Raw genomic sequence first — 15609 nt, forward strand, 5'->3', positions numbered from 1 at the left:
TAGGCCATTTCATTAGGTACACTATATAGTGCGACCCAATTTTGGAAGGGCAGTCACTTAATATTGTGTCCTCTGGGGGTGCACGTGCATGAATCAGTTTCACACTTCAAGTGACCCTAAACATTTTCCACTCGTGAAAAAAACGCGGCCCTTTAACAAGCTGGTTTCCGCACACAGGCTCATTAAGGGCGTGTCGTGCAATAAACAGCATGCTAACACGCATGAGTTGCCAGACGCGCACGCGGCTCCATGTGCACATCACACATCAGCATGCGTGGCCGAATGCACATCCATGCACTTTTTTTCTTTGCTTATTTTCTTTTATGGCAATAACAACAAACTTATTTCCGTTCAGCAGCAGATAGGAGAGGAGGAAGTGCGTCAGATTGACAGTAAATCATGCAAATGAATAAAAAAGGGACCATTAAAAAATGCCTCGCAGTTAAATGACAAAACAGCATTTAATAGCTGACTTTTATGACCCACTTTCTGTCTTCTTCATAATCTTGTGCCGCATACACTATCTTTATTATCTGAAAATGAAAGACATAAGTGATTAATAATGCATTATTGACACGTGTTAAAGAGAAATACAGCCACACAGACAAAATGCATCAATGGTTACGCCATTACAGCCACAAAATGGCACACAAATCAGGCCTGGAGTGATGCCTCTGTCACTTAGTCGACGATCTATGTTCACTTCCTGGTTTAAAAAGGCAAACCAAAAAATCTTTTTCCTAATTAGCCGGTGACCTAATTAGTTGTTTAGTCAATAAAGTGGTGTTAAATGGATCCTTACAACTTACAAGCAAATGAATCAGTCAATAGGACGTTTTATCCAAAGATAGCCTGACATTGAGACGATATAGCGTACACTGTACACTTATATTGGTACACTTCAAAAGTCCTTGAAAACAAGGGAGAGTTTTTCTTTTACATTTTATTGTATTTCATTTACTTGAATTGATTTTTTTGGACATACTATTAGAAATATGCACCATTATACCTAAATGAACACCAAAGTCACGCAAGATGAAACGCCGTAGCACGAAACATTGTAGCATACAACATTGCAACACAAAACGTTGCAACATGAAACGCCGTAAAATGAAATGTTGTAACACGAAATGTGGAAACATGAAACGTCGCAACACAAAAGGTACGAAACGTCATAACATGACACGTTGTAAAACTAAACATATCTACACCAAACACTGCAGCAAACACTGTAACATGAAGCGTCGTAACATGACACACCGTAACATCCAACGTTGCAACACAAAACGTCATAATTAGAACCAGTGCAACATGAAATTTCAACATGAAATGCTGTAACATGAAACGTCATAACACGAAACATCGCAACACAAAATGTTGCAACATGAATAGCAGTAAAATGAAATGTTGTAACACGAAATGTGGTGACATGAAACGTCGCAACACAAAACGTACGAAACGTCATAACATGACACGTTGTAAAACGAAACATATCTACACAAAACACTGCAGCAAACACTGTAACATGAAGCGTTGTATCATGACACACCGTAACATCCAATGTTGCAACACAAAACGTCATAATATGAACCACTGCAACATGAAATTCTAACATGAAACGCTGTAACACGAAATGCTGCTAAAAAAATGTTGCAACATGAAATGCTTTAACTTAAAATGCCGTAACACAAAATGCTGTAACATGAAAAGTCAGAAACGTCACAACACAAAATGTTGCAACACAAAATATTGCAACATGAAATGCTGTAAAATGCAATGTTGCACCAAAAATGTAAAATGAAGTGTTGTAACATAAAACGTTATAACAGGAAATGTTGCACCACAAAATGTTGCAAAATGACATGATATAAGATGAAATGCTGTAAGATAAAACTATGCAACATGAAACATTACAGCGTGAAACACTTTATTGTATTGTATTGTATTGTATGTACTTTATTGATCCCACAGCGGGGAAATTTACTTGTTACAGCAGCAAGCAAGCAAGACAAGTAAAGAGAACAGTAAAGTAAAGTAAAGTAAAGCATCGTGACTACAACATGGTTCAGGTGGTGCAGGTGTTGTAGAGCCTGATAGCGGTCGGTATGAAGGACCTGCGGAACCTCTCCTTCTTACACCGTGGATGTAACAGTCTGCTGCTGAAGGAGCTGCTAAGGGAACCCACAGTGTCATGTAGCGGGTGAGAGGTGTTGTCCATGATGGATGTCAGCTTAGCCAACATCCTTCTCTCCCCCACTTCCTCCACGGAGTCCAGAGGACCGTCCAGGACAGAGCTCGCTCTCCTGATCAGCCTATTGATCCTGCTGCTGTCCCTGTCCGTGCTGCCCCCTCTCCAGCAGCCCACAGCATAGAAGATGGCTGAGGCCACCACAGAGTCATAAAAGGTCCGTAAAAGAGTCCTGCACACACCAAAGGACCTCAGTCTCCTCAGCAGGTGGAGGCGACTCTGGCCCTTCTTGTAGAGGGCGTGGGTGTTGACGGACCAGTCCAGTTTGTTGTTAAGGTGAACACCCAGGAATTTGTAGCTGTCTACCAACTCTATGTCCGCTCCCTGGATGTTCACCGGTGTGAACAGGACATTCTGTTAGATGAAACATGAAACACTGTCACATGAAGTGCTGTAACATGAAATGTTGTAACATGAAACATTGGAAACATTGCGAGTTGCAAATATTGCAAAGTGAAATGTTGCAACATGAAACACTAACATGAAGTGCTGTAACATGAAGTGACGTAACATGAAATGTCATAACGTGAATTGTTGCAATGCAAGAAATTGCAACATGAAATGCTGTAAGATGAAATGCTGTGACAGATAACGTCAAAACATGAAATGTGACACGAAAGCTCGCAAAACAAAACCTTTCAACATGAAATGCAGTAACATGAAACGTCGTAACATGAAATGCTGCAACACAAACTTTGTAACATGAAATGCATGAAACATAAACTGTTGTAACACAAAACACTGTAACATGAAACGCCGGAAACGTTGCAACACAAAACATTGTACCATGAAATGTTGCAACGTGAAATGCTGTAACGTGAAATTCTGTAACTTGAGACTTTATAACATGAAACGTTGCAATGCAAAACGTTGCAACACAAAAGGTTGCAACACAAAATATTGCAACATGAAATGCAGTAACATGCAATGTTGCAAAATGAAACACTGACATTAAGTGTTACACGGTATGCTGTAACATGAAATGTTTTAACATGAAACTTTGCCACATGAAATGCTGTAACATAAAATGCCGTAAAACAAAAGACTGTAACATGAAATGTTGGAAACGTTGCAACATAAAATGTTGTAACATGAAATTTTGCACCATGAAACACTGTAACATAAAGTTTTGGAACATGAAATGTCATAACGTGAATTGTTGCAATGCAAGACGTTGCAACAGGAAATGCTGTAAGATGAAATGTTGCACCATGAAACACTGTAAGATGCAGTGCTGTAACATGAAACATTATAACAGTAAATGAAACACTGTAACAGTAAATGAAACACTGTAAGATGCAGTGCTGTAACATGAAACATTATAACAGTAAATGTTACAACATGAAATGCTGTAGCATGAAAGTTTGAGTGTGAAGCTTCTGGGATGAGACTCAGCACCTCCAAATCCGAGCCCATGGTTCTCAGTCGGAAAAGGGTGGATTGCACCCTCCGGGTTGGGAATGTGGTCCTGCCCCTGGTGAAGGAGTTGAAGTATCGCTGTGTCTTGTTCACGAGTGAGGGAAGGTTGGAGCGTGAGGTCGATAGGCGGATTGGCTCAGTGTCTGCAGTAAGGTAGCGGATCGTCGTGGGGAGCAGTTGCTGAGCTGGAAGGCAAAGCTCCCAATTTACCGATGCATCTACAGCATGTTCCCACACTCACCTATGGTCATGAGCTCTGGGTTGTGACTGAAAGAACGAGATTGCGGACACAAGCGGCTGAAATGAGTTTCTTCTGTAGGGCAGCTGGACTCACCCTAAGAGATAGGGTGAGGCGCTCAGTCATCAGGGAGGGGCTCAGAGTAGAGCCGCTGCTCATTCACATGCAGAGGAGCCAGTTGCGGTGGCTCGGGCGTCCAGTCCGGATGCCTCCTGGATGCCTCCCTGGTGAGGTGTTCCAGGCATGACCGGCCGGGAGAAGGCCCCGGGGCAGACCTAGGACATGCTGGAGGGATTACGTCTCACAGTTGGCCAGGGAAGACCTTGGTGTCCTCCCGGTGGAGCTGGAGGAGGTGGTCGGGGACCAGGAAGTCTGGGCTTCCCTACTGAGACTGCTGCCCCTGCGACCCGGTCCCGGAGTGGAGGAAAATGGATGGATGGATGGATGAAATTATGCAACATAAAACTTTGCAACATGAAACACTGTTACATGAAATGCTGTAACATGAAACGTTGCAACACAAATGTTGTAACATGAAATGTTGTATCATGAAATACTGTAACACCAGGACTGTCTATATCACTGAAGAAAAAAACTGAGGAAGAGAGTATGCCTGAGCTTTTATTTTGAAAACTCCACTAAACTAGAGTCCTTATTCTTTATGTTAGCAAGATATGTTGGACAGTTGTGTGCTTTTAGGAAGACCCTTGTCTGTTCCCAGTTTTCAAAGCCCATAAGGTCCATAAAAGGCACGTTTGCTGTGGGAGAACTAAAATCTGTGTCCTCTGCTGTCACAATTGGACAAAAATATCCCAGAAAAAAGTGAAGGGAAAAAGAACTCCTCATTTTGGAATATGTCACATGTCCTAATAATCCAGTACTAGTAACAATGCAGTGCTGTCCACTTTCAGCTTGTCCAACCGTGTGTGCGTGTGCTTAATCTCGTCATCAGTGGGTTTTTTACATTTTTCATCAGCGTGCCTTCGAAAGAACACTTTTATGGACACTCGGTGACATCGCGGCCCACTTTTGTTTGTTGTCTTGCGCTTGAGCCTGCAGTCAAGATAGCGACAATGCGAATGTGATGTTATCTGTGGATGTCGACACATCACCGCCCCGACACACACACACACACACACACACACACACACACACACACACACACACACCAAGTATGGCTTCCATGCAAACACATCTTCCAGACAAGTAAACACCTCCTCCTCTTCAGCCTGCAGGCAGAGTCTTTTCCTTGATATCTCCTTTCATCGCTGTGTGCTTTTTTTTATTGTCTTTGTCATGCTTTTAATCCTGTTTATTCCCACGTGTCCTCCCCTCTTACCCTCACCCCCCTCTCACCTCCCAACACCTGCTTCTTGGATATATTTATAGATACAGCGGTAAAATACGTCTTATGTCAAATATGACCATGCCGTGATATTTGATGTGAGGCTAATTGTAACAATTCCTTCATTTGTATTTGGTCCCCTGACAACCACTGCGACATGAAATGTAACGCCAAAGGTCACAATAACGTTTCGTGTCGCAACATGAAACGTTGCAACACGAAACGTTGCAACATGAAATGCTGTGACAGGAAACGTCATAACATGAAATGTGACATGAAAGCTCGCAAAACAAAACCTTTCAACATGAAATGCAGTAACACGAAATATCGTAACATGAAACGCTGCGACACCAAACTTTGCAACATGAAATGCATGAAACATAAAATGCCGTAACACAAAATGCTGTAACATGAAACGTCGCAACACGAAACGTTGCAATATGAAATGCTGTAACATGAAATGCTGTGACAGGAAACGTCATAACATGAAATGTGACATGAAAGCTCGCATAACAAAACCTTTCAACATGAAATGCAGTAACATGACATATCGTAACATGAAACGCTGCGACACCAAACTTTGCAACATGAAATGCATGAAACATAAACTGTTGTAACACAAAACATTGTAACATGAAACGCTGGAAATGTTGCCACACAAAACATTGTAACATGAAATGTTGCAACGTTAATGCAAAATTCTGTAACTTGAGACTTTATAACATGAAACTTTGCAATGCATAACGTTGCAACACAAAATATTGCAACATGAAATGCTGTAAGATGCAATGTTGCACCATGAAACACTGTAACATGAAGTGTTGTAACATGAAATGTCATAACATGAAATGTTGCAAAATGACATGATGTAAGACAGACAATTCCTTTATTTGTGTTTGAGCCCCTGACAACCACTGCGACATGAAATGTAACGCGAAAGGTCACAACAAAACATTGCAACATGAAACATTGTAACATGAAACGCTGCGAAACAAAAACGTCACAACATGAAACGCTTTGACTTAAAATGCCGTAACACAAAATGCTGTAACATGAAACGTTGCAACACGAAATGTTGCAACATGAAATGCCGTAACATGAAATGCTGTGACAGGAAACGTCATAACATGAAATGTGACACGAAAGCTCGCAAAACAAAACCTTTCAGCATGAAATGCAGTAACATCGTAACATGAAACGCTGAAACACAAAACTTTGCAACATGAAATGCATGAAACGCCGGAAATGTTGCAACACAAAACATTGTAACATGTAATGTTGCAATATGAAATACTCTAACGTGCAATTCTGTAACCTCAGACTTTATAACATGAAACTTTGCAATGCATAACGTTGCAACACAAAATATTGCAACATGAAATGCTGTAAGATGCAATGTTGCACCATGAAACACTGTAACATGAAGTGCTGTAACATGAAATGTCATAACATGAAATGTTGCAAAATGACATGATGTAAGACAGACAGTTCCTTAATTTGTGTTTGATCCCCTGACAACCACTGCGACATGAAATGTAACGCGAAAGGTCACAACAAAACATTGCAACATGAATCATTGTAACATAAAACATTGTAACATGAAACATCGTAACATGAAACACTGCGAAACAAAACGTTGCAACATGAAACGCTTTGACTTAAAATGCCGTAACACAAAATGCTGTAACATGAAAGGTCACAACACGAAACGTTGCAACATGAAATGCTGTAACATGGAATGTTACAACACGAAACACTGTAACATGAAATGCCATAACGTCACAGTGTCATAACATGAAATGTTGCAATGTGAAATGCTATAACATGAAACACCGCAACATAAAATGTTGTTGCACGATAGGTCGCAACACAAAGCGTTGAAACAGGAAACACTGTAAGATGAAATGCGTAACATGAAATGTTGCAACACAATATGTTGCAACATGAAATGCCGTAACATGCAATGTTGCACCATGAAACACTGTAACATGAAGTGTTTTAACATGAAATGTCATAACATGAAATGTTGCAAAATGACATGATGTAAGAGGGACGATTCCTTCATTCTGACACCATGAAGCGCCCAAATGAGTCCCGTCCCTTTAAGAAAGTACCAACTCCAGCTCATTCTAAAAGACACAGAAACAGTGGTTCTCAATTATTTTCTGTCATGCCCATCTTGTAGCAGCATAAATATAGCAATAGAAGCAGTTTGTTAGCAGCAGCGTCGTGTATTTGTATTTGTATGATTATTTCTCTATCGGCCTGTTGGGTCTAATAACGTTTGCAAACCTGCCGTCGCCAAACAAGAGGGCCTGCTACAATAACCCGTAATCACCGCCGTGTGTTGGTGGGGGATAAATGCCCCCTTTGGAAGCGTAACGCCATCTAATCAAGATTGACTGGCTTGGAAGCGTCTAATCACACTCCAGCATCCTGATTACAATAATCCTCAGATTTATGATGTATTTGCAACTTTTTTGCCCTCCCTCGTGCTTTATTCACGTCTGCACTTTGCATCCTTAACAATATGCAACAGCACAAAGCAGAGGAATGTAATGGATATAGTATATATACATACTGTAGATGTAGTATACAGTATAGGTAGTTGTTTGCGTAACGCTAGCGACTATGTCTCAAAATCTGAAATATAGCACCTTCTCCTGGGAACTCATGAGAACTCATGTCAGTAGGAATTGTACGGAATTATTTGTTCTTTATTTTTTTATTTTCTTTATTTTCAAGTCCTAATGTGACACACGCATACAACAATACGCCACGGAAGAGTATGGGTTTATTGGTGGCACATGGTTAACTTGTGCATATGAATATTAGTCAATATTCATTTTATATGTTTTAACAACATTTACGATATTAAGAATATTTAATATATGAATATAATATTTTTAATATGCAGTGGTTTGAAAAAGTATTTGCCCCCTTCCTGATTCCTTATTTTTTTTGCATGTTTGTCACAATTAAAAAAACAAACAAATTTAAACATTAGTCAATGACAACACAACTGAACACAAAATGCATTTTTAAAATAAAACTTTTTTATTATTAAGAGAGAAAAAAATCCCAACCTACATAACCCCGTGTGAAAAAGTGATTTCCCCCTGTTAAAACATAACATAACTGAGATTAATTGAGCTCTATCAGTCTGTAAACGGTTCTAAAGCCATTTCTAAAGCTTTGGGACTCCGGCAAACCATTGAGAGCCATTATCCACAAATGGCCAAAACATGGAAAAGTGGTGAACCTTCCCAGGACTGGCCGGCCAACCAAAATGACCCGAAGAGCGCAGCAACGACTCATCCTAGAGTCTGCAGACCTGACTTGCCTCAGTTAAGGTCAGTGTTCATGACTCCACCATAAGAAAGACACTGGGCAAAAACGGACTGCATGGCAGAGTTCCAAGACAAAAATTACTGCTCAAGAAAAAGAACATTAAGGTTTGTTTCAATTTTGCCAGAAAACATCTTGATGATCCCCAAGAACTTTGGGAAAATACTCTGTGGTCTGACAAGACAAAAGTTGAACTTTTTGGAAGGTGTGTGTCCCATTACATCTGCCATAAAAGTACGCCACATTTCAGAAAAAGAACATCATACCAACAGTCAAATATGATGGTGGTAGTGTGATGGTCTGGGGCTGTTTTGCTACTTCAGGACCTGGAAGACTTGCTGTCATAAATGGAACCATGAATTCTGCTGTCTATCAAAGAATCCTGCAGGAGAATGTCCGACCACAGCACATGAAATGTAACCAAAAGTGATTCTACAATACAAAAACAACGACCATATCAATTAGACAAAAAGATCCAATCTGATTGTGTATTATTTTTACATTTCCATTTGCAGTGAAACAACGCATTACACAATGAAATGCAAGTTGTGTTGACACACACGGCGCCACACCTTTTGACCAATCACGTACGGCTTTACAGAAAAAAACACAAGGAAAAACACCACAGCTCGTTCACTTGAAAGAGTTTGTTTTAAAGAGCAGTTTTGTTCGCCAACGGCCCATGACTGAAACGTGTGTATGACATTTTGAATGTGTTTTTTGCTAGGACACGGAGGTGGTGAACACGGCCATCCTGACGGGTCGGAGGGTGGTGCTGCCCGTGAAAGTGGTCACCGTGGAGACAGACGGACAGGTGAGGGGGGTGGACGACTCGGTGACGTGTAGCTCCACCGACGTGGACGTGCTCAAGGTGAGTCGTTAACACGTAGGCTACGTTACGTACGTTAGGATTGTTGCCTTTGATGTTTGTGAAAACGTGCTTTAGGTTTCTTGTTGAACTGTCTTCAATGCAAAATAAAACGGTTTTTTTTTCCTTAATTTTTGTTGAATAGTTGTTTTCACCACTAAAAATAACACGTTCCGCTGAATGCTCTAAAATTTCAGTTTTGTTGAAGACGCTTTTTAGATTATTTGAAGACTAAATTAACCGACGTTTGACTGTAAACCGTCTTCAGTGTGAAAAAAGTGTCAGTTGTGTTTTTTGAATAGTTGTTTTGGTTGGTAACAAAAACATGTATGTTAGTTTTGTTGAATTCTCTTAAATGTCTTTGATGTTTAAAAAATATATTAGGCACTTTGACGACTAAATTAACATCATCGTTTACAAAAACAAAACACATACATTAGGATTGTCGACGTCAAAGTTGTTGGTACTTTTGTACAACTTTTAGATAATTCTCCATCCATCCATTTTCTAGGCCGCTTATCCTCAGGAGGGCAAGGGTATGCTGGAGCCTATCCCAGCTGACTTTGGGCTAGTCGCCAGTCAAACACAGGGCACATATTCGGCAATTAACCTAACATGCATGTTTTTGGAATGTGGAAGGAAACCGGAGTACCTGGAGAAAACCCACACACGCACAGGGAGAACATGCAAACTCCACACAGAGATGCCCAAGCGGAGATTCAAACCTAGGTCTTCCCGGTCTCTTGACTGTGTGGCCAACATGCTAAACACTCGGCCACTGTGCGGCCTCAACTAAATTAACATAGTCTCCAAACACACATACAGTATATTAGGCTCGTTGACGACTAAGTTGTCTTTAATGTTTCCGGAAAGCAATGTTATGTTAGGTTGGTTTGACTGTAAACCGTCTGCAATGGAAAGAAAAGTGTTGGTTATTTTTGTTCAATAGTTTTTTTAATCGCTAACAAAAATGTGTATGTTAGTTTCGTTGAATGTTCTAAAATGTCTTTTATGTTTAAAAAACATGTTCAGTACTTTGACCGCTAAATTATCTTCATCGTTTCCAAAAACCTGAACTCTCTTCAATGCTAAAACACGTACATCAGCCTTCCTGGTAAGGGGTTCTGGAGAGGAGGATCCTCTGGATAGTTGAATCTCGGATTCAGGAGGAGCAGTGTGGTTTTCGTCAAGGTCGTGGAACTGTGGACCAACATTAGTTGGCACTTTGCCCAAACAGTCTACATGTGAAGGCAATCGACCGTGTGGGGAGTACTCTGGGAGTGTTGGGTACTGGACCGCCTAATTCAGGGGGTTCGCTCCCTGTAAGACCGGTGTCCAGTTTGGTTCGCATTGCTGGCAATAAATCGGACTTCCCAGGCAGGGTTGGACTCCACCAGGGCTGCCCTTTGTCACCGATTCTGTTCATTACCTTTATGGACACAATTTCTAGGCACAGCCGGGACGTTGAGGGGATCCGGTTTAGTGGCTGCAGGATTGGGTCTCTGTTTTCGCTGAAGATGTGGTCCTGCTGGCTTCATCGGGCTGGGATCTTCAACTCTCACTGGATCGGTTGACAGCTGAGTGTGTAGCAGCTGGAATGAGAATCAGCACCTCTAAGTCCAAGTCAATGGTTCTTGCCCGGAAAAGGGTGGAGTGCCATCTCCGGTTTGGCATTGAGATCCTGCCCCAAGTGGAGGAGTTTCAGCATCTTGGGGTCTTGTTCACAAGTGAGGTAAAGATGGAACAAGAGATTGACAGACAAACTGGTGCGGCGTCTGCAGTGATGCGGACTCTGCATCGGTCTGTTGTGGTGAAGAGGGAGCTGAGCCGAAAGACATAGCTCTCAATTTACCCGTTGATCTACGTTCCTACCCTCACCTATGGTCATGAGCTTTGGGTAGTGACCAAAACGACAAGATTGCTGGTACAAGTGGCCGTAATGATTTTTCTTTGTAGGGTGGCTGGGATCCCCCTTAGAGATAAGGTGAGAAGTACTGTCATCCAGGAGAACCACTGTTCCTCCGCTCTGAGAGGAGCCAGATGAGGTGGCTCGGGTATCTGGTTAGGATACCTCCCGGGCACCTACCTGGCGAGGTGTTCAAGGCACGTCCGATCAGTAGGAGGCCTCGGAGAAGGACGCTTTGGAGAGACTATGTTTCTCAAATGGCCTGGGAATGCATCGGGATCCGCCGGGAGGAACTGGATGAAGTAGCCGGGGAGAGGGAAGTCTGGGCTTCCCAGCTTATGCTGCTGCCCCTGCGACCCGACCTCAAATAAGTGGAAGGACGTAGACGGATGGATAGATATTTAGTTTTGTTAAGTTAAATTGATGTTTACAAAAACATATGTTTGAAGCGTACTCATCTTCAAGACGTACGCTATGTTAAAGAGTATTTGGTGTTATATGATGATATTGTTGAGCTTTGTTGGAGAATAAATAAATGAGCTTTTTTTTTCAAAATCCTCCCTGTCCTCTGCTCTACATGGTTTAGATCTAGACAGTAAACATTGAAGAGACAACACTGATCACGGAGGATCGTCTTCCTAACATGGTGGTGATCATGTCGGATGTCGTAGTTTCTTGTTGTAATTCACTTTGAGCAGCAGAGCGTTTGACGAGACGTCACCCCCCCATTCCCCAACCCGCTGTATTTCATTATAAGCTGCACAACATAATGACACTTCTCCATAACGCTGCTTTTATCTCACTTCCTGTCTCAATGAGTGATTGAATAATGTCTTCACGATAAGTAACCTCATGACGACCAGCTTCTAAAGTGAGGGAAAGCTCAGTTATTATATGATCCTTAGAGCAAGATGGGGTGTAACGGTTCATTAATACTTTCACTGACTGAGCAATGACAACACATTGCTTTCATCTAATCCAAGGTCAAGGTCAAGTGCTCCCAAACAGGTGACTTTAACCATGCAAGAGGTTTATTGTGCTTTGGATTCCTGTGGTAAGGAATGATTATTTATAAATTGAATAGTTAGCGCATTGAAAACCTGTTTACAACCTTCTGAATATGTTTTTTTAACATTATTAGAGCCATCTAGATATACAATAACACACCTATAGTCACCTTTGCACTCCTATTACTCAATATAGTAGACATAATAAGAGAAAATATGACATATTCAGTAGGGACCGGATATTGGCATAAAAATGTAGTATCGGTATTGGGTATTTTTTTCCCGATAATGAAAGCCGATATTCAAGATTCAAGAGTTTTATTGTCATGTGCACAGTAAAACAGGTAGTTATACTACGCAATGAAATTCTTATTCTGTTCATTCTCCCAAAAAAAAGAAAGAAAACACAAGAAAATGAATAAAAACAGAAGAAAAATATGTATCAATAAATTAAACGCAACAATAAGATGTTCAGTGTTATGAGTGTGTGTGTGTGTGTGTTACGTGTGGCGTGTGTGAGTGCTTCGTTGAGAAGCCTGATGGCCTGTGGGTAAAAGCTGTTTGCCAGCCTTGTGGTCCTGGACTTCAAACTCCTGTAGCGTCTGCCTGACGGTAGGAGTGTGAATAATGAGTGTTGTGGATGTGTGCTGTCCTTGATGAGGTTGTGTGTTCTTCGTAGGACTCTAGTTTTATAAATGTCTTGCAATGAGGGGAGGGCTGCCCCAACGATGTTCTGTGAGGTCTTGATCACCCGCTGGAGTGCCCTCCTATCACGTGTTGTACAGTTACCGTACCAAACAGTGATGGCGGCTGTAAGGACACTTTCCATAGTGCATCTGTAGAAGCAACTGAGGATTTTGGTTGACATGCCAAATTTCCTCAGTCTTCTCAGGAAGTACAGTCTCTTTTGGGACTTCTTGATCATGTGTTGGCTATTGTGAGACCAGGAAAAGTCCTCGCTGATGTATGTGCCAAAAAACCTCAGTCTCATCAATAAACAGGGGTTTATGCGGCTCCTTTTCCCTTGTTCTTGGGTCGATGATCATCTCTTTAGTCTTATCTGTATTGAGATGGAGATTGTTATCATAATACCAAGTCACGCGGTCCGACACCTCTCTTCTGTATGATGTTTCAACACCACCAGTGATCAGGCCGATGACTGTAGTGTCATCCGCAAATTTAATGATGCTCGTAGGTGAAGAGCGTGGAGAGGAGCGGACTCAGCACACACCCCTGTGGGGGCTCACAGTTTTTGAGCTGGATGTGCGATTGTGGACTCTGACTGACTGGGGTCTGCCTGTTAGAAAGTTAAACACCCAGTTACAGAGGGAGGGTGACAGGCTAAGTGTGGGGAGCTTATTTGTGAGTTTGTGGGGGCTGACTGTATTAAAAGCAGAGCTATAGTCTATAAATAGCATTCTGACATATGTGTCCTGGCCTTGTAGGTGAGAAAGGGCTGTGTGGATGGCAGTGTTGACTGCATCATCCGTGGACCGGTTCTTGTGATATGCAAACTGTAGAGGGTCCACAGATGTGAGCCTTTACGGTCCACAAGCAACATTACTGTCGCCATAACGGTCAACACGCATCATATACTTGAGCAGATGCTTTGCTTCACCGTGCAGGACGAGGCAGGTTGTCAAAACATCGCTAATGTTGGGGGGGGGTAGCTCATCTCATAGACATACAGTATGTACTGTATGTAGACACCGCATCGAGCACAGAGCAGTACGTCAGCGCCATATTGGATGAAGATGCGTCATTCATGTGCTGCAAACCAAATCCCAGGGAATAACATTTCACAGGTAAGACTTAACAATGACCTTTGATAAAAAAGTCACTATTTTATGACAATAAACTGACAATATCATAGACAAATATCATAGACAAAAGACGTTATTGGTTAAAAGTAAAATTTTTTAGCTTTTTTTAAAAAAAAGTTTTGATATGAAAAACAAACAAAACAATGAATAAAGTTGTAATTTTGGGAAAATTAGGTTGCAGAAAAATGTATAATATTAGAAGAGTAAAGTAAAAATATTAAGAGAAAAAAGTGGTATTGTAACGAGAAAAAAAATCGCAATTTTATGACAATGAAGTCGATGAGGTAAAATAAAGTCATTTTAGGAGCAGAGACTTGACCTTATTGGTTAAAAGTCCAAATATTTAGAACAACAAACCAAACGAGGAATAAAGTTGTAATTTTTGCAAAATTAGGTTGCGTAAAAAGCTTTAATATTACAAGAATAAAATCAAAATATTGAGAGAAAAAAAGTCTTACTCTAAGGAGAAAAAAAGTCTCAATTTTACAAGAGTAAAGTAATATTATGAGGAAAGATAATGCCGTTTCAGTTGCATAGAGTTTAAATATTAAAGAAAAAATATGCTGTTTTTTTTAAGTCGTAATGTTATGAGAAACGAAACAAAATAAAACTGAAAATTTTGGTAAAAATTTGGTTGGAGGGTCATATTACAAAAAGAAAATTTACAAAGATTATTTAAGAAGAATATGTGGTAGTATCGTAACGTCTACGACAACAAAACAGGCGACTGTTGGCCGAATCGCGCCAAAACAACATCAGCAAACTCACCTCCAGCAACTCAAGATTCCTGTCACATTCACAGACGGTCAGAAATCACAAAACTCTTTAATACTTCAGTATGGTACACATCACTTCCAGGTCCTGTGAAGAGGAGAGTAATAACTAGGTAGTGTAGTAACCCGAGGACCACTTGTGCATGTACCATTACACTAATCTGAAAAAGTCTTATTTTATGGTTGTGTTGGAGTCTGACTCGTGGTTGTATGATAGTTTATTTGTCATCGTACACATGAAGGAGCCTCATTAACAAACATAGCTCAGTGGATGGTAGCTAAAGCAGCTAAATTGTAATCTGAATTAAAAGTCAGGGTTTTGTAGCTGACCGACGTCGCGCTGAGTGACGGGCGGGGCAACAAAGCCGGAGTCGTGGGCGGGTAAATGAATCAAGTGTTGAAAGATAGCCACGCGGCGGAAGATTGATTCCTCCGGCGCGGCGCTGCCTTTGTCCTCGGGGCGCGCAAATGAAACGCACCCTTGCTGTGACACTTTCAATATGAAGCCAATTTCCTGCGACAAGGCGAGCGCGCCGCTGCTGTTTAAGTGTGATCAATAACACAGAACGCGGAAATTGTCGCTTGTGCTTTTGTTTATGCGTGGAGGACATGAAAATGTGTGTGTGGGGTGGTG

The 15609-nt window shown here is 41.3% G+C and overlaps 1 protein-coding gene across 3 annotated transcripts in view; it reads left to right on the top strand.

The window, feature by feature from the left end:
- Positions 1 to 15609, top strand: part of si:dkey-215k6.1 (transmembrane protein 132B) — a 225574-nt gene that overhangs the window by 170032 nt on the left and 39933 nt on the right. For all 3 annotated transcript variants that reach the window (XM_054773837.1, XM_054773836.1, XM_054773835.1), the window contains one exon: positions 9326 to 9469. In XM_054773837.1, coding sequence (XP_054629812.1) covers positions 9326 to 9469 — 144 coding nt within the window. The remainder of the gene's footprint in view (positions 1 to 9325; positions 9470 to 15609) is intronic.

Source organism: Dunckerocampus dactyliophorus, chromosome 4 (assembly GCF_027744805.1).
Source record: "Dunckerocampus dactyliophorus isolate RoL2022-P2 chromosome 4, RoL_Ddac_1.1, whole genome shotgun sequence".
In the NCBI taxonomy this organism is placed as follows: Eukaryota; Metazoa; Chordata; class Actinopteri; order Syngnathiformes; family Syngnathidae; genus Dunckerocampus; species Dunckerocampus dactyliophorus.